At 42.6% G+C, this 23720-nt stretch overlaps 1 protein-coding gene across 2 annotated transcripts in view; it reads right to left on the bottom strand.

Annotated features, from left to right (window-relative positions):
* The window catches only part of LOC133504630 (neurobeachin-like), a 239147-nt gene that overhangs the window by 112937 nt on the left and 102490 nt on the right, over window positions 1–23720 (bottom strand). For both annotated transcript variants that reach the window (XM_061827086.1, XM_061827087.1), the window contains exons 32-36: window positions 22069–22196; window positions 16621–16682; window positions 12283–12347; window positions 10020–10128; window positions 6663–6829 (exon numbers count right to left, since the gene is read on the bottom strand). In XM_061827086.1, coding sequence (XP_061683070.1) covers window positions 6663–6829; window positions 10020–10128; window positions 12283–12347; window positions 16621–16682; window positions 22069–22196 — 531 coding nt within the window. The remainder of the gene's footprint in view (window positions 1–6662; window positions 6830–10019; window positions 10129–12282; window positions 12348–16620; window positions 16683–22068; window positions 22197–23720) is intronic.

The raw sequence follows: 23720 nt of genomic DNA, 5'->3' as shown, positions 1-23720 counted from the left end.
CGCTGCTACGGAAAAAAAAAAAAGTAATTATACAGGAGAAATGTTGACAATCAATAGAGCAGTCAGCTAAGGTTAACGTCTGCTGCGGTCACCAATGGATGGATGATCCTTTGTCAGCTATCAATGACACCCCCCCCACCCCAGCTCCAGAATAAAAACTGTTTTAGCCTCCTTTGCTCAGTTTGCTATCTTATTGCTATTTGTGCGAAGTTATGTGACGTTAGCGTACAATGAAAGGCTTCAGATCAGCTAGCAATGGACTAATGAAGGCAACTAGTACGAGTTGGAACTTTTCCTGCTAACAACACTGAAATAAAAAGCTCATCTGTACAGTAAAATGTGTCACTTCAACATACTTCCTTGACACGTTCCGATTTGGCTTTTGTGGCATCTGAGGGCTTTTCGGAAAAGCATATGCAACGTAAATATCTGATTTATTTTCATTGGGTAGCCTGGAATAGGTTCCAACCATTTTCTGAGCCGCTTATCCTCACAGAAGTCGCCGGAGTGCTGGAGCCTATCCCAGCTATCTTCAGGCAGGAGGCGGGGTCCACCCTGAACTGGTTACCAGCCAATCGCAGGGGACTCAGTGACAAACAACCATATGTACCGTATTTACCGCACTATAAGGCGCACCTAAAAGCCTTTAATTTTCTCAAAAGCCGGTGGTGCGCCTTATAATCCAGTGCGCCTTATATATGGATCAATATTGAGCCTTTCGTGCAGCTCCAGCTAATGGATGTATAACGTAACCCCGGCCTCTACTGTACCGTCTATTCTATGTGCCTTATAATGCGGTGCGCTTTATTTGTGGAAAAACATTTAAAATATGCCATTCATTGGAGCTGCGCCTTATAATGCGGTGAGCCTTATAGTGTGGAAAATACGGTACTCAAAATGAAAGCGAAGGGCAATTTAGAGTATCCAATTAACGCATTTTTTTTTTTTTTGGGTGGGGGGATGCACAACATCGCAACGTGATTGAATTTGAACTTGTACCCTGAGAAAAGAAAAGTAAAAATATGCTCAGCATTGCGCACGTGCAGTACGGTCGCATGATCCAGTAGCTTGCTATGTTATTAAAATGACATTATAGGAGAAATGCTGCCCCTGTTGCCACAGCAATTCCTGGATGGATTCATCAACCTTGACATCTACTTTCACTTTGGACCGGCCTGAACTTTATAATCCGGCAGTGGTAGTTCAGAGGTCAACAGCAAAGGCAACCAGCGGGCAAGGGAAATCACTCCCTTCTTATCCTCCTCCCACTCCAGAGGGGGGGAAAAATGCTTCTGACATCCAATTTTCAACTTGATTTATCAGTGCAAAGCCAAAATTGATAGTGTGTCATTACCAGGCAGGGAGCTGTCGCACAGAGACGTATAAAAGGGCTCCTCGTTTTGATTTAGCGTGCCAGATCAATACAAGCCTATACTGTTTCAATTTGAGGCTTATTGATTTTCCTATGCCTGCCCTATACCGAGTGGGGGACATTCATCATGGAGGAGCCATATAGCGTGATCTAACGCGGCAGCCCCGCAGCCAGATCTGCTTAGTCTCCGCTCAGCTCACGTGACTAAGCAGCACTACAAAAGCTGCTCGCTTCCTTTGCATTGTTCTTGCTATACTTACGGAATGGGGAGGGGGGGAGATTAGATCACTTTGATTCATTAATTTATTGTTCTCAATAATTTGTTATATTATCCCCCCCACCCAAAAAAAAACCCATGTAAAATGGCTAGATATCACTTCTAAAATTAAACTCTTTTGTGCTATTTTTGTCATTGTTATATTTGTCCAAACAAGTCTACCTTCACTTCTACCGCACATTAATAATTAACACAAAACTGAAGAAACAAAGGCAGTCAAATCATATTTTTCCATGACCATAGGGGGGGACACGGTGGCTCTGTTGGAAATTCTTGGCCTCACAGTTCTGAGGACCTGGGTTGCATCCCAGCCCTCCCTGTGTGGAGTTTGCAGGTTCTCCCCGTGCCTGTGTGGGTTTTCTCCGGACACTCCGGTTTCCTCCCACATCCCAAAAACATGCAACATTAATTGGACACTCTAAATGTGTGATTATGAGTGTGACTGTATGTCTCAGTGTGCCCTGCGATTGGCTAGCAAGCAGTTCACGGTGTACCCCGCATCCTGCCTGTTGACAGCTGGGATAGGCTCTCGCACTCCCATGACCTTTGTGAGGATAAGCGGCAAAGAAAATGGATGGATTGATATAGGTCAGAGAAAAGCAAGCACGTGGAGATTTTTTTACTTGAGGACTGCAAAAAAATACTCTAAATGACGTTTTTTTTTTTTTGGAGGGGGGAATTCAAAAGGGATTGTCATTATTTTATGGGTAAATATTTTCATTATATGCAAACATACACAGTACCTATCAATAGTAAAATCACTAAAAGTATCATCAAACAGAGGTCTCCTACTTTTTCACCCCAAAACTGTATATACACAAAGCTTTAAGGGGGACATATACTGAAATAATGGACTAATTGTTTGTAAAAGTATAAGATGGTCTTGGGTGCGCCTGTCCAACTATCAATTGTGAATTTAAATGAGTTAAATAACCAAGAAAAACACTTGGTTATCTGTTTTGAGGATGTGTCCGTATATGTGCACGGTCCCACTCGCCTATGGCAGGGAGTTTACGAGACTCTGCGGCAGTCACGAGTGAATATTTGTCTTTTCAGGCACTCGTTTTTGTTCTTCACTTTATCGAATACATTCGCCTCGTGGCAATGCCTTTGCGCCGCCCCTGTTGTCATAGTAACAAAAGCCAATTGGCACAGCATCCGAGAAGATGGGGCGAAACCTCACTCACTTCGAAACGGGCGATTTTCAGCAATACACCATAGGGTGTGTCTAGGGTAAAGGCAGCTGGGACAAGTTTAAAATTGCCCCCCCTAACCCCCAATATAAATGTCTCCTTTAAATCAGATTGTTTCTACAGTATTTTATGCAACAGCAATGATAAATATCCCGGGGCAGGACTTGAGATTTCAGTGCATTAGGCTGAAAATAAACATTTACAGCTAAGCTTTGTCGGCCCCCTCCGCATCCACTTCAACACGCCGGAGGGGCTTTATATTTTACAAGAGCGGCATAAATGGAAAAGTTAATGTAGCATTGAATAAGGCTGAGCTGCCGTGCATGCGACGTCGCCCCCGAGCGCTTGGCGGCATATTGCGTCATTTTTCTTCAACAGCAGGTTACCATTAAATTTGAATTTGCTGCTTTTTTTTTTCTTTTTTTTTTTCCTGCGGTGCCATTTACAACACGGCCGTCTTTTGTATCCATTGAAAGGCTTTGCGTCAGGCACAGAAAGAGAGAGAGAGAGAGAGGGAGAGACCCATAAATATTTGAACAAGAGCCCAGAATTTTGTTTTATTTTTTTGGGGAGGGGGGAATCTGACCATTCCAACTCAAGGTTCAGTGCATTTCATGGAAGCGTTTGCAACCATAAACATCTTGTTAAAATTCTACTTCTGATTAGAGCAACATAAAATGTAAAATGTGCTCAGAGAGAATTTCGTAATCACTACTCTATGCTACTACTCATCCATCCATTTTATTTCCCGCTTATCCTCACAAGGGTCACGGGGAGTGCTGGAGCCTATCCCAGCTGTCAACGGGCAGTAGGCAGGGTACACCCTGAACTGGCTGCCACCCAATCGCAGGGCATATAGAGACAAACAGCCGCACTAACAATCAGACCTAGGGGCAATTTAGAGTGTCCAATTAATGTTGATGTGTTTTTGAGATGTGGGAGGAAACTGGAGTGCCCGGAGAAAACCCACGCAGGCACGGGGAGAACATGCAAACTCCACACAGGCGGGTCTGGGATTGAACCCAGGACCTCAGAACTGTGAGGCCAATGCTTTACCAGCAGAGCCACCATGCCGCCCGTTACTACTCATCACCCAGTCAAATACACGATTAGTGATTGGTCAAAACGGTTCTATGGATTTTAGTCTACGGCCTTGACTAAATGAAGCTTCTCCCTAAACTTCAACAGGGTTCCTTGGCTCCAAGATTCCACCAAATGGAGCCAAACCAATATTTGGTTGTTAGACAAGGCTTTGGCCTGAGGACAAAACCATGAAATAGGTGAGCCGCACCTCAAAAACAAAATAACTGAGCGCGAAAATGCGGTTTACCACTGAACAAACTTGTGTGAAAAAAAAAAAAAGTGATCAACTCATATACTTAAAATTACGCGATCTCAGTAAAATGGAGTCTCCATGAAAGCACTTCATGAGGTTGGCTGCCGTCTTCTCATTTCTACGACGGCTGCTCTAGTAAATTTGTTTTGTGGGTGGTTTTGTTGTTGGCAGTCTTGCTAATCACCAAATAAATAACCACAAAACCTTGGCAGAGTTCTGCTGAAACAAACATCCCTTATGCGCTCGGTTAGTCCAAAACAAGAGCTGCTTCTTTATCGTCCCCCTTCGCTGTCCAGAAGCAAAGAGGTGGAAGATCGCTTATTTTAACAGGACCCGTGAGGGCAGCAGAGTGGGGGGAGGAGGCACAGTCCGAAACAACCACCAGGTGCTGGTGTGTGTTGCTGAGCAGGTCAATGGATGCCTGGACAGAAAACACCCCCCACCCCATCCCACCCAAACTGTCGGATGAGTGGCCAATCAAGCGTCCCCTTAGGGGTCTAAGGCCGCCCCGCGCTGTAATTGTGTTTGCTGACCCTGGAGGATTCTGGGAAAATTACATTAAGCCGCAGTCTCATCCCACTACGGTAGAGTTTTGAGCAAACTTCTCAGAGGAGGGGTTTTGTATGGACCTATTTACTATGACTCGCTTATCTGAGCACATTCAGATGCCTTCATTGCCTCTCAGAATTTAGAGAACTCTCAAAACAATTCACGTAACAAAAATGCCATGCTGTAATTTGGGGGGGAAAAGATAAGACAAAGAATTAGATTGGTATACCGAATTGTAGCAACACTCCAGTTGTATTATGTCGATTGTTGCTAAAATTTTGACTTTTTGGTCGGGGGGCTGCGGAAGGATGATGATGACGACCGTATGCATATCTGATTGCGGGACCAAAACATTAGTTGCATGTTTATTTGGGTGGTGTGGGGGTAACAGAAAGCATTCACTTCATTCATTCATTAAATGGCATTCATTTTGAGGCTGTGGATCAACCACCGCACTGTAGTTACATTCCAGAAAACCCCTGTAGTAAATGAAATACGGGAAGTAGCAAGCAACTTTTTATTATCATATACATTTCTAAGGTCCATAAACCTACGTGGATGTCAATGCCAATTTGTAAAACTTCACTTCTGAGCTGGGTGAAGGTATTTTTTTTTCCCCAACCACTTGAAGTAGCCATCTACACAGACACACACACATATGCACGCCAACAACTATTGGACATGCCGTACTTGAATGATGTGAATGACACGCCATCCAGACATTGCGTGAACAGGCGATTTCCATGTGTAAGAACCTAAATATTATTTCTGTTCCTCAAATATTTTCAGTCAGAATAATTAGTGAAATATTTTCAGCTAAGTTTTAATTATGTAATATTGTGTATTGTTTATGATAAGTATGATGTGGATGATGAGTATATTGCATTCTATGATATTTAAAATGAGGATGTGAGGTTTGCTACATAGTTGATACGTTGCGATGACATAATGAACCGGAAGAAGAACTAAGGTTAGACAGAAAAAGATGGATAGTGGAAATATGGAGGGTTGGGAGAAATAGTTTTTTGACCATCATCATTAACATCCATCATCATCATGATTTTCTTTGTATTTTTGTTCTTTGACCTGGATTTTCTGTGCCCATGCGACAGGGAAACAATTTTTATTTTTAGTTTGAATTCGAGTAAACAATTTTCTTTAACCAAACCAACTGCGTCATGGATTATTTTTGTTTCCTCTTTTTTTGGTGCAAGTATAGAAGGAATGCTGCATCAAGATTAGCCCGTTGAGGAAACTACACCCTGTATTAACCATTTGCAAGTCGCTCATACTGGCAGTGCCTGGCAATGTAGTCATCAAAAAAACAATGCAGGCATTGCAAGTAGGTTTTAAACTACAGTACTGTCGCATAAAATCAAGCTAAACATTGCTCTTTACTTACATTTCTTCCTAATGATATTGTTGTGTGTGTGCATTAGCTGTTTGTCTGGTTGGTACTAAATGTATTTCCTAAAACCTCGACGGTGGCTCATGTTTTAAACGGATAACTTAGTCAGTAAGGTATCGTTTCTCCTCAAAACCTCAATTAGCCGAGAAATCTGAATATTTCAGAAATGTACAGGTGAGTAATTGCACTAAACCCACCCTTAAAAATATCTAACTGGAATTTAGCTACAGATGTATATTTTGAATGCGACCGTGCTAACACAGCAAAGTCAATTTATTCGCTAGTCCCTCAGTGATTTAATTTTCTTCCTTATATAGTTTTGAATAAATGTACCGATTGAAAACAATAAGTACAATCATTTAAAGATGTGGTCCTGTCTCTCAAGTCATTTACCTCACAAAATTTTCAACTGGCACCTCACACAATCAAGCTAAGACGTAAGGTGCAGGTCTCAGTGCAGGCACTTTTGCCATCTTCACTCTGCAACTAAGTTTTTGTTTGCAAACGTTTCTGTAGAGGCCGCTCACCTCTGGCCCAGCGTCCCCCAGGCGCCGTGTTTGTTGGTGAGGATGTTGACGATCTTCTGCCGCAGCTGATTGGCCGTCACGTGGTCCCGATGCTTGGCGGCGCCGATCAGGTGGTCGCACATCTTCTCTTCCTCTCGCCTCTCGGCAGCGTATTGACCGCAGTTGGTCTGAATCAATGAATAAAAAGAGAAAATGTGTAAAGCTCATAACATACAGCTGCTCATATAAAGTCTTCTTTGAGCAGCTGTGTGTGGGGCTGGTATTAGAATCATTTACCTATAGCTATATAAAAAAAAAAAAAAAAAAAGAATGTTTGGAACAAAAGGCATGTTTTGGTAAACTACCCCAATATCCATGCAGACAGCAGTAATAACCCTCGAGGAACATTTGAAGAGCGCAAACTATCCACATCCTCTAATGGAGCATTTGTCACTCTGACTAATGCTCCGGCTTCAGTCAACACACTTGAGTGCGCCGAGATATTAGCAGACAGCGGAGAGATATATTGGGGCTCCCTCGGAGGAGGGCCGTAAATCACGGCCAGCTCACCAAGGCGAGTCCGTTCGAGGGGGGCGCCCTGCTAGGAGGACGGGGCTATTAAAACCACAAAGGAAAATAGTTTAATAGAGCCGCGAGGACCGTCACCTGTCAAGGACGAAACACAGCTACATATCACCGTGCCAAGTCTATTATTGGCCTTTTTTTAAGAGCAAATAGGCTTGTTGGCGTGGAGCAAAATAACAAGGCTGACTTACAAACGAAACATATTGTACAGTATAGCATGTACTCTCTCTAATAGCCATCATCTATAGAATATGATTTCATATCCAAGTGAGAGCATTTACTCATCCCAGAAAATATATGCCGTCAAAATAAATAGATAAAAACAATAATCATAAATGTTCATTACATTGGGAAAATAGTGATGTATACCACAAAATAATGAAAATGCATGAAATTCAATGAAGTTATGAAATAAAAAAAATGAACAAAAAATATTTTTCAATTTATCAAAAAAATACATTCATACAAAGCAAACAGAAAATTAAAGAAATACATTCAATATGCCAATAATGCCCCAAAATTTTGATTTACCGTATTTTCCGCACCATAAGGTGCACCTAAAAGCCTTTAATTTTCTAAAAAGACGACAGTGCGCCTTATAATCCAGTACGCTTTATATATGGATAGATAGAGCCTTTCGCGCAGCTCCATCTAATGGATGCATAACGTAAACACAGTCTACACTGTCGCGTCTATTCTATGCGCCTTATAATGCGGTGCTCCTTATATAAGAAAAAGTTTTCAAATAGGCCGTTCATTGAAGGTGTGCCTTATAATGCGGTGCACCTCATAGTTCGGAAAATACAGTACATACACTACATATAATAAAGTATTTACCTGAATGGCATTCAAGAAATAATAAGCAGCACAGATTTAATTTTTGATCTATCTATCTATCTATCTATCTATCTATCTATCTATCTATCTATCTATCTATCATTTCACAAAGTACAGAGGAGGGTTTCAGAGTAATCTAGACAGACTCCATATCTTCGCTGCTTAAATGAGATTGTCTTACAAACCCCCCCTGGGAGTACGGCGGCTAATATTCAAAATCTAATTTGCTAACAGAAGCCGGGAGATAATTGAATTTCCTGCGTCAATTTTGAAATCTGTCAGCTATTATACTTCAGCGTATTCCTCATCAAGAGGGTAACCCGATCTGCGCGTGGCCACATGACGCTTCGTGACAAATATAATTTTCGAGGGCTCGACGCGCCGCCCCCGACGCTGCCTTAATTGTAAACGCGTCTTATCCGCGCTCCGCGTCTTCCATCTTTGAGAGTCACGGCGGCGATAATAAAGTGTGGGCTGTCTGGAGTCGGGAGACAGGAGGGACGGACGAGCCCAGGTAAATGCGAGCAACCACCCCCGAACGCGCCCCCGTCTTCTTCTGACATTGCACATCCAGACGTCTCCTCCAGTTTATCTGTCGGGTCAAGGATCTTGGGCGACTGTAAATCAAGCAGCCGTTTGAGGGCGGCTGCTGTTGGCAGATAAGAAAGTCATCACTCCCCGTACGTACGTGGTGCTAACAGAGGTGACACGCTGCTTGCTCCAATCTGCCCGTCTGGGGGAGTGCGTTTTTTTCCTCAAAGACGTGCACACAAAAACTACCTGTATATTTAACACACATTGAAACTCATTCGCGTCTTCTATTTAAATAGTTACTGTATGTATCCTCTTAACAAACCTACTACAATACAGCGCGAAAGATGACCGGAGTTGGCTAGGCTAGCTAGCCAGTTGGCTACCTAGAAAGGCCGCAGCTATTCCCAGCTCGTAATGATTTATGGCACTAAGAGGCTCAAAACCAAAGACACGGGTGTCTATCTTTGGTTAAAGACTGGCAGTTAAAGCAACTCATTTTAAACTACCATATTTTTCGCACTGTAAGGCGGACCTAAAAGCCATTCATTTTCTCGACAGTGCGTCTTATAATCTGGTGTGCCTTATATATGAATCGATATGGAGCCTTTAGTGCAGCTCTATCTAATGGATGCATAACGTAACCACAGTGTCTACTGTAGCGTCCATTCTATGATCCTTATATATGGAAACAAGTTTTGAAACAGGCCATTCATTGAAGGTGCGCCTTATAATGCGGTGCACCTTATAGTGAGGAAAATACTGTACAAAGAAAACAAGAGATAGTTTTCAAATCATCAAATGGGCTTTTTCATCTGATAGACTATTATTTCGGAATCATACAAGGATTAGCAATTCAATTCTGATATGCCGGTCATTTCCTACTGTCGAGTAACGTCTGAGCAACATGATCTACATATGTGTACTGTACCTATCCACTAAGTACCTACCCACCTACCTTAACTAACCAATCTATGTACAGTACCAACACCACCTTCTTACCGACCACTGTACCTGGCTCGCGATCTATCCCATTTACCTACCTTCCCAATGTACTTACCTACTTAACCACCTAACTGCATGAGGTACCTCCCTCGAGTACTGACCTTGTGATCTAGCTTCCTAACCTTTCCACCTGCCCAAAGTGACTACCAACTAACTAACCAATCCTGCCTACCAATCTACGCTACCGACTGTATCAACTGTACCTCCCTGCTCTAAAGACCAACAAATCTATCCTACCGACTGCCATACGCTAGCTACCCATTTCTATAAAATTCTACATTATCATTTTCATCCGTATTTATTTTTAGTGCATGTTTGTGAAATGTGCTGGATTCTCATTCAAGTCAAACACTGCTCTAACACCCACAGTTGAGGCTCACGGACTTCAATTAAATGAACTTTCAAATGCAAAAATTGTACCTCAAACTCAGCGTGTTTGTGGACGTCTTCGGCTCGCTGTCTGTTCAGGATGAACTCGGCCTCGTTGGCCACGCGGACAATGTGGTCCTTCATGGCGTGACACAGCAACCTTGAGAGAATATTCATAGATGCTTTTCAACATGTAGTGTTCTTGGAAAAACAAAATCATTTGTCTTCTTTTAAAGGGCTTCGACTCGGAAGAAGCATTTGCAGGTCCCTCTGCACCATTAAAAGACCGAGGCCCCAATTTGAATCCCACTACAATAATTGAAAACAAATCCCGGCTATTGTGGAGCATTTTACACATCATTAGGCTGGCTTTGTTTTAATTAAAAGCGTTTTTATACACACTGTAATTTGCCTGGTGCCCCAGAAAGACTTTCAGTTTATCACATAGAAATAAAAAGATTCCAAGTCAGCATTTCGGACAGCTGTTATGCTCCAAAACTAATGAGCTGATGATGGGTTCTCATGAGAATCTAGTTGGAAAGGATTCAAAAACTGAATCCTGCTACATTCATAATTTTGCAAACCAATGGGGAGTAAATCTAGGCTTCTATGCACTGAATTTGAACATATGGCATTGTTTTAACATTTTCTACAGAATCCTACTCAACTCTTGGGAGAACAGGAACTACTCTGTCAGCCCAAGTTGTAGTACCACAGTCTTTTGAGCGGGTTTTGATGGGAAATAAGTAGAAAATTCAACAACAAAAAAGAATATTAACAAGCCTGAACTAATGCTGAATTATTGTCACTGTGCCTATGCACAGCTTGTGTTGATACAAATTTAGTAGGAAACTGTGCAAAAAACATTCATACATAGCCATGAAAATGTGAAAAAAATGTCTTAATATTAAGAGTTACACCACATTTACAAATTAGAGCAGGGTTAAGTCCCTGCTTATTTGTGGGTCGAAATTAGCGAATTTCTCTATTCCCCAATTTATTCGAGGGGGAACAGCCTGCGTTTGCTGAAATGTTCGCCAATTCACTAGCAGAACAGAATTGCTTTGGGGCTATCTGGTGGCATCTTGAAGTCCACCAAATATGTTGAAGTGAGTTGAGTTTCTTTTAGACACAAGTAGTGCTTTGATGCTATTTTGAGGCACATATAGGCAATTATAAAGCTCTTAATGGGGCATCAATTATGTGGCTTTTCATGGAGGTCGGCTGTGTTTTTTTAAATTAATTCCTACTAAATTCTACTCATCTGAAATGAAAAACAGACTTTTGAATTGAACTATTTTCCAGCTAGCAATGCTAACAGACAGCTGATGCGGTATCAAAATCAGAACCATGGATAGCGCAGTGTGCCGCCACACTGACTCTTTATCCTGGCGCCAACGGGGCAGGGGGGCACTGAAAGAATCCCGGGCCCGGCTGGGCATTGGAGCAGGGGGCCGTGCCAGATGGGTCAGCAGATGGGCGAGGAGGCTGAGCCGCCCGTGATCAGCTCAGCGGGGACCCCCCGCGAGTCTGCGCGACGAGGTGGATATTACTGGTGTGTGCCTGCTCTCTATTAACTGTTTTTCTGCATACACACTCCGATTTACATTTATTTTTATACCAGTTTCTCGAAATGACGGGGAAAAAAACCTGAAGGATATGAAACTGAACAGGAAATCAGCCATTCTGGATTGAAGTGGCCATTTTGGTTGAATTCCAAGAACTCGCCTAAGTGTGCGCCCATTTGAAGCTGATATTCTAAACATGAATAAATGGGCGCCCGCGAAGAAGCATTTTTGCCTTACGGTATTTAGTATGGAGGTGGCGCGTGCCACGAAAAGTTTGATTATCATTTCAAGGACTCGAGAAAAGAGGTAGTGCAAGGACTCCTGGAAAATTTGAAATATTAGCCTCCAATCTCAGCATCATATGTATCATCACACACCTCGGCGGACACGTAAAAAAATTCAATGCCCTTGAAGTCCGCCATTTTAGTTGAAAGCAGCCTTTTCCAATGCTGGATGAACTCCTACTTGGGGATTCCACCAAATAATCCCTAATCAGAAGCGAGAACTCTTGACATTAGGATAAGGCTTTTTGCCTTCGTCACCTCATGTGGGATAAGCAAAACATCCAAGTTTGATGCGACTTTCATCCATGAAAAGGGGCCCGTCGCTGCTTGCAGCTCCAATTAATATACCCGCCCTCAGGTTTGCACTTGGGTCGCTGTTCACATGGAAATAGCGCTACAGATGAGGTGACATTGTTTGGCATCGATAGGAAAAACTCACTTTGTGCCGGATTGATTGCCTACCTTCCTTCATTGATGAGCTCAATAAAGGCCAAGCCGGCGTTCTTTTGTATGGAGTTCTGCCACTCCTAAGAAAAGAAAAGAACACTGGCATGTAAATTGCATCAGTGAATTCCACTGGCATTGCATATTTCTAAGATCATCTCATTTGGTAAGAAAAGAAAGTAAAGTTTGAGAGAAAAAAAAAAAACAATGGTGGAGGCGAGAAGCTGCAAACCACATGTGTGATCGTGTCGTCAAGCTCGGTGAAAAGCTCTGTAAACACTGTGGAGACATAATTGCGGGATGAAACTGTATCCTCCCGCTTTAAATGTGGCCATTTCGCTCGGCCGGCGCGGTGACAGATTAGCAAGCGAGCTGCCCCCCCTCAACACTCCTCGCCCGCCCCGCACGCCTGCCTGGCTTGCCATTCGCCATCTCTGGAAATGATTAAAAGGACGCTCCCCTCGCTGTGGGAAAGCGAGCTCTCTCCTGTAAACTCACGGAGGGGAAACGATAATCAGAACAAATCCAGATCAGATAACGGAGCTTATTGAAGACGTTTCAGCGTACAGCATCATCGTCCCAAGCATGCTCATGAGTGATTTTGCTTGTCATACCTGACAATAATATGGCGGCGGACATGGGAGTGACCCGCGCATGTGTTAACTAAAGGAGACGCTGAAAACAAACTGCTGAGCATCTGGTGTCCAAATGTTCCTTGTAACCCCCCCCCCCCCCAACCCTAACACAAAAGATCCCCCCTCCCGATCTCCGCTCCCCCTTTTCCGTGATACCGTGTCAGCCTGCAGAATAAAGCTGTCGTGGATTTGGACAGGGATCCTGCCCCGCTCCGGCGTTCACGTGACAAAAATAAACACGGAAACGGAGGCGCGTGCGACACCTACAGTAAGCGACTCGGTTTGACAAGGTTCGGACAGAAATGTTTGGAGTTCAACTCCATGTTTATAGAACATTTCAAAATGTTTGCAGACAGAAAAATGAGTGGCTACCACTTAACTGAAATGTTTACAAATGTTTTTTTTAGTTTTTATTCTCGCCCCCATAAGACCCACTTCTAAAGGGATGGACTGGTAACTAAACCCCCACCATCGCGTTTCTGGAAGGCATTTTCTTACAGGTATCTATAAAATATTTTGATAGGTTGTGTGAGTAATTTTGCAAAACAAAAAACAGACACTAACCACATGTTCTATTGTTTGATTCAAATCAAATTATTCTTGCAATTATTTTTTCCCCGTTGAACATCCATTTGACTAATTTGTATTTTCTCTTTTTTCCTTCTCGCGTCTGTGGGAATGTCAGCCATCGGATCGTTTTCAGCATTTTCTTCATCAATGACAGAACACAGTTAAAAACCTGAACTCCCATAACTCGTATTCTTTGTGTGTGTGTGTGTGTGTGTGTGTGTGTGTTGGTGGGGGGGAGGAGGAGGTGGGGGCGTTTCCCGCTTTCATCTCGCTGAGATTCGGCAGGGCAGCGAGTATTTGTGAGCACTCAGATCTGACCTGTCAGTGCGCATGGAGCTTTTGCTTTTATCTGCTCGGTGATCCTCTCCACATCTGGACGCCTTCCATCACTAAATCTCCACTGGCTCCACTCCTTTGCGCCCGCCGCCTGCTCCCTCCCCGCCTCCCTCGCGTACACTCAAACTGTTACAAGAAACAGAGCCGCTTGACCTTTTCGCTCAGCCGGAGAAAAGCAAAGAAGCTGGGCGTCTGCGGCAAGTCGCGTGAGGCGCGCCGTGATTGCTGCCATTAGAATGCAGGAATAAGAGGAGGAGGTGGGTCGTTAGCGCTAATTTATGCAGAAAAGTGACGGGCCGCAAAACAGTGAGGGTTCAAGGGTCAATGAAATCTGTCTGAAAATATTACAGACCAAGTTGGCGTTTTATACATAGGATTGCCTCCTGTGGGTCTTCGGTTTACGAGGGGCGTTCCAAAAGCTACAGTGAACACCTGCGACTGTGATTTCTCATCCGCAAATTCGCTTATTGGAGGATTTTGGAGGAAGAATTCACTTATTTGTTGTTTCTGCGTCATCTGGTGGCATCTTGGTGCAGAGGCGCGATGTTGAAGTCAGTTGAGGAGCTTCATTTAGACAAACTGTTTTGATGCGATCTCGTGGCTTCTACAGGCAATTACACAAATTTGGGGTCGCATGAAATGGTCAGCATTTAGTCTGTATCTTGTTCTTTTTTTGTGTATGTATTCAGTTATGTACAATTGTATCACAGTCCAGATATTGTTGAGTTAAAATTGCCGGTTGCTAAAAGCCGTAGCAGTGTTTGTGCACACAGCGCCGGTCCGTCTCTGCGTGAGAGGCCGTCAAAGGGCGCGCAGCTCTTTTCTCGGGTCAGTCTTTGAGGCGCTGTCGTTTGATCGATATCTCCGCCTGAGTTTCATCCCCAGACCCTCTAACGGCAGAAACTGAGGATCATGGGAGAATTCCGGGGGTTGGGCCGGGTCGCTGATGCTCTCACGTTCAATAAATCCAAACGGCCCGCAGAAAAAGCCACAGAAAGGCTGGCCCGTCAGAGAACCTTCAGTAACTCAACACCGGCTGTTCTATTTGCAGGTTTTTGGGGGGCTGGGAGAGACTGTGAATGACAGCCCCCGTGTAGAAGAGAGGCCGAGCACCCTGCCGGAGAGAGGACTTTCGGGGCTGGGACAGTCCACCTTCTCGTGGTCTGGATCCACAAAAGAGGCACCAAGTAATGGCTTCCTTATGGCCCTCCCGACGCAAGACTGATGGGCTGACAGAAGGTATGTTAAATATCTCCCTTCCAACTGCTACATCGGGGCTCCGACCTTGCTTAAAACAAGGGCTTAACAAGAGCCTCAGAGGGTCAGCTCCGAGGTAATCAGTCACCGGAGGGGTGGGAGTTGGCGGGGGGTGAGTGGGGGGACGTGGTGAGGCGAGAAAGTTGCTGCTGCTGCTCCCGGTTGTCTGCGGCAGGAACTTTTGACATAAACAAAACGACAATATGCTAAGCGCCGGGAGCAGAGACGACTATTTAACCCCTCTGCTCGCTTGCAGGTCAAATCGACGCAGTTTCTAAGTTTCAAAAATCGAAATAATTGCCCTAAGTTATTAATTTTTGGCTCAATATTACGTTGCCTGCCAAATTTTGACGTAAAGTTAGCTTAAAAAATGTTGCCACTCGAGGGACGTAAAAAAAAAAAATACTGCAATGCCCTCGAGGGTGGGCAAAGTTGACGATGTAATTTCAGCCGTTTATTGAACAGAACAGTCGTACACAAAGATGCAAAATGAGAGCGCTCACCAAATTTCATCAACTAGGCCACACCCTTTAAAGACAACTCAACACACAAATACGACAGTGCGTGAGAGACTTTTGGTTTGACTACACTTAATGAAACAGCTTTCTTTACATTCTCTTTGAATATTTTTTATATAACAGTGCTATTTTCATTTATCAAATGTACAAAATATCTGTGGGTGCCACAGATTAATAGCATAATTTCTTATAACGCACAGAACTTAAGTTATTTGGGTTGATTTGACTCACGGAAACGTGGGCAAAACATTGGGGGTCATAGTTTATTGCTCTCCCCACATTGCGTTTTTCAGTGATTGTATTTTATATTCGTCATATTTTGAATTAGTGTTTTTTGTGACTACACGTGTAACAGGTCACAATGATGAACATTTTTTGGGCATACCAAAGAATCAAACAGCAATGAATGGTTTCCACATTCGTTCTCAAACTGGGGTCTGCACGGCATTACTTGGGCATCCACAAAATTATTTACAATTAATTACACCATTTAGGGGCGGCAGGGTGGATCAGCTGGGTGGCCTCACAGTTCTGAGGTCCCGGGTTCAATCCCAGACCCGCCTGTGTGGCATTTGTAAGTTCTCCCCTGAGTGGGCACTCCGGTTTCCTCCCACATCCCAAAAACATGCAATATTATTTGGGCACTCTAAATTGCCCCTAGGTGTGATTGTGAGTGCGATCGTTTGTCTCTATGTGCCCTGCAATTGGCTGGCAACCACTTCAGGGTGAACCCTGCCTCCTGCCCGTTGACAGCTGAGATAGGGACCAGCACTCCCCGCGACCCTTGTGAGGATAAGCAGCTGGATGAATGGATGTATCATTTAGACATCCATTTTGGGACCAGCTCATCAATTAAAGCAATTATTCCTCCATTGCCCGCTCGTACTCATTTCTCACGTCAAGTTATGCAGGTGAGGCAAGGCCACCACAGCAAAACATTTGCGTCCAAGGAGCACATATCTCAGGTCAAAAATTTCCAAAGACAAACGCACGTACCTCGGGTCAAATGTTTCTCCGGACAAAGCGAAAGGCAAACTTACTTGAGAACAAAGCAGCATAACGAGCTCCACCACTGACGTGCTCGACTTCATGCACACGAGCCCTGGAGAGGCGATTCAATGAAAATAAAAGACACTATTAGTTTGTTAATTTCACACATAACACAGGAGTAGTTCAACTGGAACTATTCAACCACAGTTTGTAGAATTAAAAAAAGAAAAAAAAACACCTGTCCGCAAAATTTTGCATGATGTCAGCATATATGCAACAAGTCACTTTAGCAAGGGTCAAATGATTATGTGAACTTTTTCTCATGCTTTTATTTTCATGCTTAACAACTGCTGTTGAGAAAAGACAAATTGTGTTTCACCCTGGTTACTCCCGGTCAAATTTATGCTAACCACTTTTAGCCCCTGGAACAGATTACTTGTATTTATGTGATTTCCTACAGGGGAAATGTCCAATCCAAACAATTTGAAACAGATTATGTTTGGCTTTAAGAGTTTCCATTGTATTTTCTTAAGCACATCATGTAAAATCCTAGAAACAGATTACACAAGCACAGTGGCAAAAGACCACAATGAATCCCCCTGGCGTTCCCTCTGCACTTTCTCACACATTCCTACAGGGGAGTGGATGATTATTTTCACCCGAGGAAGAAAACAGTGCATGGAAATATAACTAACCCTTAATCCAGAACTTAAAAATGAGTCGACGTGAGTGACACCGTCAACGCCAATTTGCACATTTGAAAACACTGAACCCCAACGGAGACAGATCGAGCTCGCACCCGAGCCGACAACACTGACTAAAAAGGACGGCCAGGTGCGAAAAGCTCATTTGCAGAAACAACGGCTTCCGCCGAGACATATGGTCATTAGCAAATTGGAAAAAATAAGGAACAAAAACATGCGAAATTGCAAGGCGCGACAACAAAAAGTCGACATAGTCGACGGGCTGTCACTCAGACAAGCGTTAACACGCTTACGTAAACACAGAGAGGATACACGATGACGTGACGTGATGGCCTAATGATGCTGACTTGAGGACAGCAATTCGTGTCAGCCCTGTAAACTATAGCCCATGTTTTGGTTTGCTTGATTTGGCTGCTGACGTTCTCATGCTGCCTGTCACTTTGTCTTCAAACTAGACCAAGACGATTACGGATAAATACTGCTCAAACCAATCATTGTAGAATGGGGGAAAAAAAAATCCATGCAATTTTTGCACTTTAGTGATCAGATCACTCAAAAAAATTATATATATACACACACACACACACACTTTATTTATTTATTCAATAATCTTAAACTGATTTGTTCTGAAACCAAGGTTCCACTGTGTATGTTTTTTTGTACATTCCACTTTTTACTACCCGTAGTCCGGCCATCACTATTGAGCCTTGGCGAGGCGGCCCTGAAGGAGCACATTGTAAAGATCGTGAGAGGAAGTGAGTCTCCACTTGTACGAGGGGCACCGCCGCCGTCGACCTCTTGTTACGACGGTGACACCCCGCGCCATAAGTCAGCGCCGCGTGACGCGGGAGTCAGGTGGCCGGCTGACCCCGGCCTCACGCTTGTAGACAAACTAAATGCGTTCTCTTTAGACGCGGGCCTGCCAGTCCTTTTCCTGTAAACAGCGGCCGGGGGTGAATGTGGCATTGTTGGGGTCGACGTCGCAGAAGGCAGGCGGGCGGCGGCCGTCACAACAGGGGCAGTGTTTGCACGGGGGCCACCGGCTCCCGCTAGGCCGCGTCTCAGGGCACACTCGACGTAATTGCTGCAGAGACCACATTTCTGCAAGGGGCCAGAGTGAGGCAAAAAGGGCACGAGGGGGCACAAGGGGGGCTCGACCCCAGATAATCTTCGGAGTGATGGATGGCTGGTAATTACTGGTTAAAGGAGCGCCTTTGCGCTGCAGCACAATATTTCAAAATTGTGCCCAGCCTGGAAGACAAGGACGGAAGGAAACCGGAAGGGATCTTAATAAACACACCAAAGATTAGTGCAGATCAGACAAATATTGGAATTTCAACACGATAGAACGGCACAAATGCTTTGCGGTCCACCTAGCTGTCTGTCTCACATCTTGGATGCAGTGACGGCAGGATTCCGAGAGGTGCTCAAACTAACTCCGCCACGGACCCGTTTGTCAGGTTGGTCAGTCTGCCGACATATTTGAACGAAAGGCAAGACAAAACGAAAGGCACACTGTACACACGCTTGTCAGGACTACGCCGCCTGAGTTTCACTGCTGTTTTGTTTCAGTTTTTTTTTTTAATCTGCAACAAGCTACATCGAGTAAACACAATTGCAAAAGACTGCAACGCTTGAATTGGACTTTGACAGGAGAGTGTGACAAATACAGTGACTAATACAATGCAAAAAAACTAAAATCGAACCAAGATTAAATATTTTAAAGAAAGGGAAAAATACACGTATCCTTGTTCTGCCTGCCAAGAGCTTTCTATTAATCTGGAGGTTTTTGTGTCGGACCATTTCACTTTTATTTCAAAAATAAGAAAATGTGTTTTCTTTTTTTAATTTACCGTATTTTGATGATTGCAGAGACACCACATTAGACATGGTGCCTTACAATGTGGTACACCTTATGTGCACACCGCGTTCCAACATGTGCAAATGTTTTTGTGTAACTTGTGTAACACTTAAACACACTGGTGTTATGAGTGTCTATACTGTTAGTTATTTATTCCCTTTATTTTTCTCTCTTACGTACTTTTTTTTTGCATTCTAGAAGAAGGGAATTTATTCTAAATTCACACCCAACACTGGTTACACAGTCAGCATGCATGCCAGCAGGTCTTTTAGCATGTATGTAAGGTTCCATATGGTCGCACTCACGAGGCAGTGAGGAACAATTGCATTTCATGTCTGTAAGCAGAAGATGCATACATTGCCTGACACTGCCTGTGTAGGCAGGTCATTACTGACGATGTTGTACACACACACGCACACACGCACACAGGGTGTCACATCGAAACTAAAATTATCACACAACAGAAAAGGATAACTAGAAAATAATAAATAAAAGAATGACTCACAAAGTAACGGAGACAAAACAAGCACTTTAAACGCTATTTAAAAGCTCCCAGCACCCTTTGCTGTACTATAGAGGTCCTTATAGAGCTCGTGCACCTACGTCATAAAATCACGTGACTTTTGTTTACGTCACCATACTGCCGGTCTAACAAAGCATTGTTCAATCCTAAATCGGTTGGAGACGACACGAAAATATGTCTTACAGCACAACGCCCAGAGTTTTGTCCGATACCGTTAAACATTTAGATAAACTCGGCATAGGGGACCCCTATTTCATGCCGAAGTCGATATTTTCGCCGATAAGAAATTGGACTCTTAATTCGCTTCCGCTTGTCTTCAACAACTGGATATACACGTGTATCTAGTGAGTAAGTCGTCGAGATTTACACAGAAAAGTTTGAAAACGTATAAAAGTCTGGACAAATACAAATGCATCATTGCTGGATCTGTTCTCAATCAGGAATAAATTCCAGATAGTGACGGATTGACGACTTGTGAACGCAGAAGCGTGTTCGGCCACACGTTAACCTTTGCCGGACGGAATCCATCGATCTTTTCAGATAGTATTCATTACAAATACCAATATTTAAATAAATGACCCCTGGTTTTACACAAACTCACATTCATTAACTATGATTGGTTAAAAAAAAAAAAAAGGACAGTGTCGTCTCCACGGAACGTACACTGAAGCGATTGTGGCCACACTTAACCTCTGTAAATCTCTGCGACAGTTTTATTTATTTTTTTTTTTGAGTACGCTTTGTTCTCAAATGAGCCAACTTGGTATTATAAATACTTCTTGGTTATTTGAGATTGAGAAGAATAATTCCTACCTGAAATGAAGTGATCGCTACACAATTGCCAAAATCCATCAATATTTTCGCATCTTTTCAGCTGGTATTCCATGTAATGATCTCTTGAATATCTGTCTCGTCTGTTGTGACAACCAGCAACACAACAGGTCTCTGGTATTGTAAATATTCTCCTCCGGTTCAATGTCGAGCAGCTCTGTTTGACCGGCAATATGGCGCCGTGAAAATGGTGACGTCACGTGCACGAGCTCTATTGCCACACCATCGTCAGTAATGACCTGCCTACACAGGCAGCGTGTGGGTCAATGTAAGCTTCCTCGAACGGTAGGTTACATGCACGCTCAAACACATGCTAGCATGCATGCTGACAGTGTAACCAGAGTGTATTAATACTGCATCAATTTTTCGCACATTGTCGTTATTCGTGAGGGTGTAAGGAACGTAACCCCGTGAATACTAATATGATTTAGATAGTATATGTAGGTTTTTACACATCAGTGATATAGGCTAACTCGTCACTTAAGAAATCTTGCTAAATCTTAATTGTTGCCCCAACCAAAAATACACTTGTGCTTTTATTATTATTATTATTATTTTTTAAATACTACAGCATAATTTATTATTAAGTTATTTTACAGACCCTACGGTTACTTCCCTTACTGACGTTCAGCTACCCAAGTTTGTTTTAATGTTTGCCCTCAGGCAAGAAAAGCTACTTTTCAACCTAATGGAACACAAACAAATCCCATTTTTAAATCTGATTTTAAAATTCAGTTATCTGTACAGCTTGAAAAATAAACTGTAAAAAATTGAATTACTTAAATCGGTATCATGCTGAGCGCAGAGGCAACTTTTTTGCCATTTTTTTTGTTTTTAAGTAAACAACATACATAAGAAGTGGGTCAAACAAAATCCTGGCTCTTTGTTTATTTTCAACCTATGTTCATCCTTTATGCTAATGCTAATATATGGGTTTAGCTTTCCATTGAAAAGAAACAAAGGCAGGGTTATTGTTTTTGCTCTCCAGTGACTCCAAGTCAGAACACACACATTCGCGCACATACACATATAACGTCGCACACACACGAGCAAAGACAAAATGCCTGCAAACATTGTCACGAGTTAGCCAGGAGGCAAAACCTCTTTGTCTTGGAAAAGATGAAAGACAAAACCCATAGAGGCACACAAAAGATTTCGTTGCCTGATTTATGCTGTAATACAAGCCACAATAATTTGGGCTTCATTTGGGCAAATTGCTAAGCAGGTGTTCATCAAGGGGAAGAGACTGGGAACTCTCGCAAAATGGCTGCTTCAAAACAAAATGGCTGACTTCTTTAATTATAGTCATGGGTGCTTGAATTTTTTTGTTGTTGTTACGATAGGTATGTCCACCCGACGTCGCCGACTTTGAAAGTAGTATTTTTTTGTTTTTACACAGTTAGTATTGGGGGGTCGTGTTCAAGAGCCCTAAAATACATATACAGTCAACAGGATACATACATGTGCGAAAATGTGTGAGTTTTGGGGATTTGTGGACAGAATAATAATTCAAGGAACTCGTCCCCACCCGTTTTCCGGGCAGGACGACGGTTCCCGCAAAACGTACGTGGCGGCGTACCTTCGATGAGCAGTTCCTGTCCGTGGCTGCCCAGCAGGGTGCGCGACAGGAAGGGCGCAAAGTCCACAAAGATCTCCCTCAGCAGGGGGGCCACCTTCTCCAAAGCTCTCTCCAGTTTTGACGTGATGCTGCGGGGGCCCACATGGGAAAAGTTCGACTGAGAAATGCAACCACACCACGTGTATCAAGCAACTGAGGAACATTTACACCACTGTTCAATCTTACTTTTTTTTTTTTTTAAACAAAGATACCGTTTAATCATAACTAGACTCCATACCAGCTTTGAGCAAACTATGGCCTGCAAACTCTGTTTGATCCGTACTATCAAGAGTCCTGCAATATTTCTTCCATAAATTCTGCCAATTTCCTTAATTAATGGAGTTATGTTTTATTCATTTATTTTATTAAATCAATGGTTATTTTATTGATTCCAAATGATGAAAATGACAAAACTAAATTAGATGCAGGTGCATTAAAAATAATTGGGTAAATTCAAAAAGATAATTTTACTTAAACAATTGCAATTACAGTAAGATTTTTATTTAATTAAAATGTATTTTATTCTCAATGGCATAAAAATACAATACATTTACATATGCATGAATATTCATTCAATAAATGGCTAATTAATTGCATATAAATGATTAACTTTAAAAATGACATTTTATTCAAAACTGTTTTCATATTACATCTTTGTGGAATAATATATTTAGCATTCATTTATATTAAAAATATTTCAATCACTCATGTATTTAAAATTTAGCCATTTAATTAAGATTATTAATAACTCAAAAATTAGAAATCATTTCACCATTAAAATAAAGTATTTTACACAAAAATCTATCTAATCTACATCTATGAATGAATAGGCTGATATGTGTTTTTTTGTTTTTGTTTTTTTAAACAAATGTAGCACTTATACGATTACGATATAACTGTGCGGATAAATTTAAAGAATTAAAAAAAAAAATCTCTCTCAGTGCTCCCGAGAATTTTGAATGGTAGTGAACATTCCGACGGTTTGCTGCTGCGGGGTCTCGGCGAACTTCACAACATTCGGCCACCATCGATTCACTTGGTGAAGCATGAAATCACACACAGATAATGAGGAATCTTACCCAAAATGTACAAAATAAATAAATACTGTGAATAATTAATAAAGACGATGACTATGCGAGTTCAGCGACAGTGAGCTAAACAGTTAAGGGATTGTTTTTTTTTTTTTTTAAGTTCTTGTTATTATTACTGAAAGTTTTTATTCAGCACAATCCTATGGCGCACCATTTTTCTTGTGAAAACACCCATCACCCAAAAATGTGAGGCACGTTTGCATCCGTAACATCACCATTATTACAGTTGGTAAAGCTCATTGAAAGTACAAGTGATTTCAACTCTAAGCGTAGCAAATGTGAAGAAAAATGCCCATTTCGGTTCAAATTTTTTTACTGCCTAAACGAATAGAAGCCTAAATGTGAGAAATATGAAATAAGCAGCTTCTCTTTGTTTTAATGGGCTACACAACAAACAAACAAATGATGTGGCAAGCTGAATGTGGGCACTGGTCCTTCAGTTTGCCACCTGTGGCCTCGAGCGATTGCCAAGTGCAAGTTGCAAAAGGTGTCACATGGGGTAACAATGCATTTGTTATTGCA

Source organism: Syngnathoides biaculeatus, chromosome 8 (genome assembly GCF_019802595.1).
Source record: "Syngnathoides biaculeatus isolate LvHL_M chromosome 8, ASM1980259v1, whole genome shotgun sequence".
NCBI lineage: Eukaryota > Metazoa > Chordata > Actinopteri > Syngnathiformes > Syngnathidae > Syngnathoides > Syngnathoides biaculeatus.
This window is presented reverse-complemented; position numbering and strand designations above follow the sequence as displayed.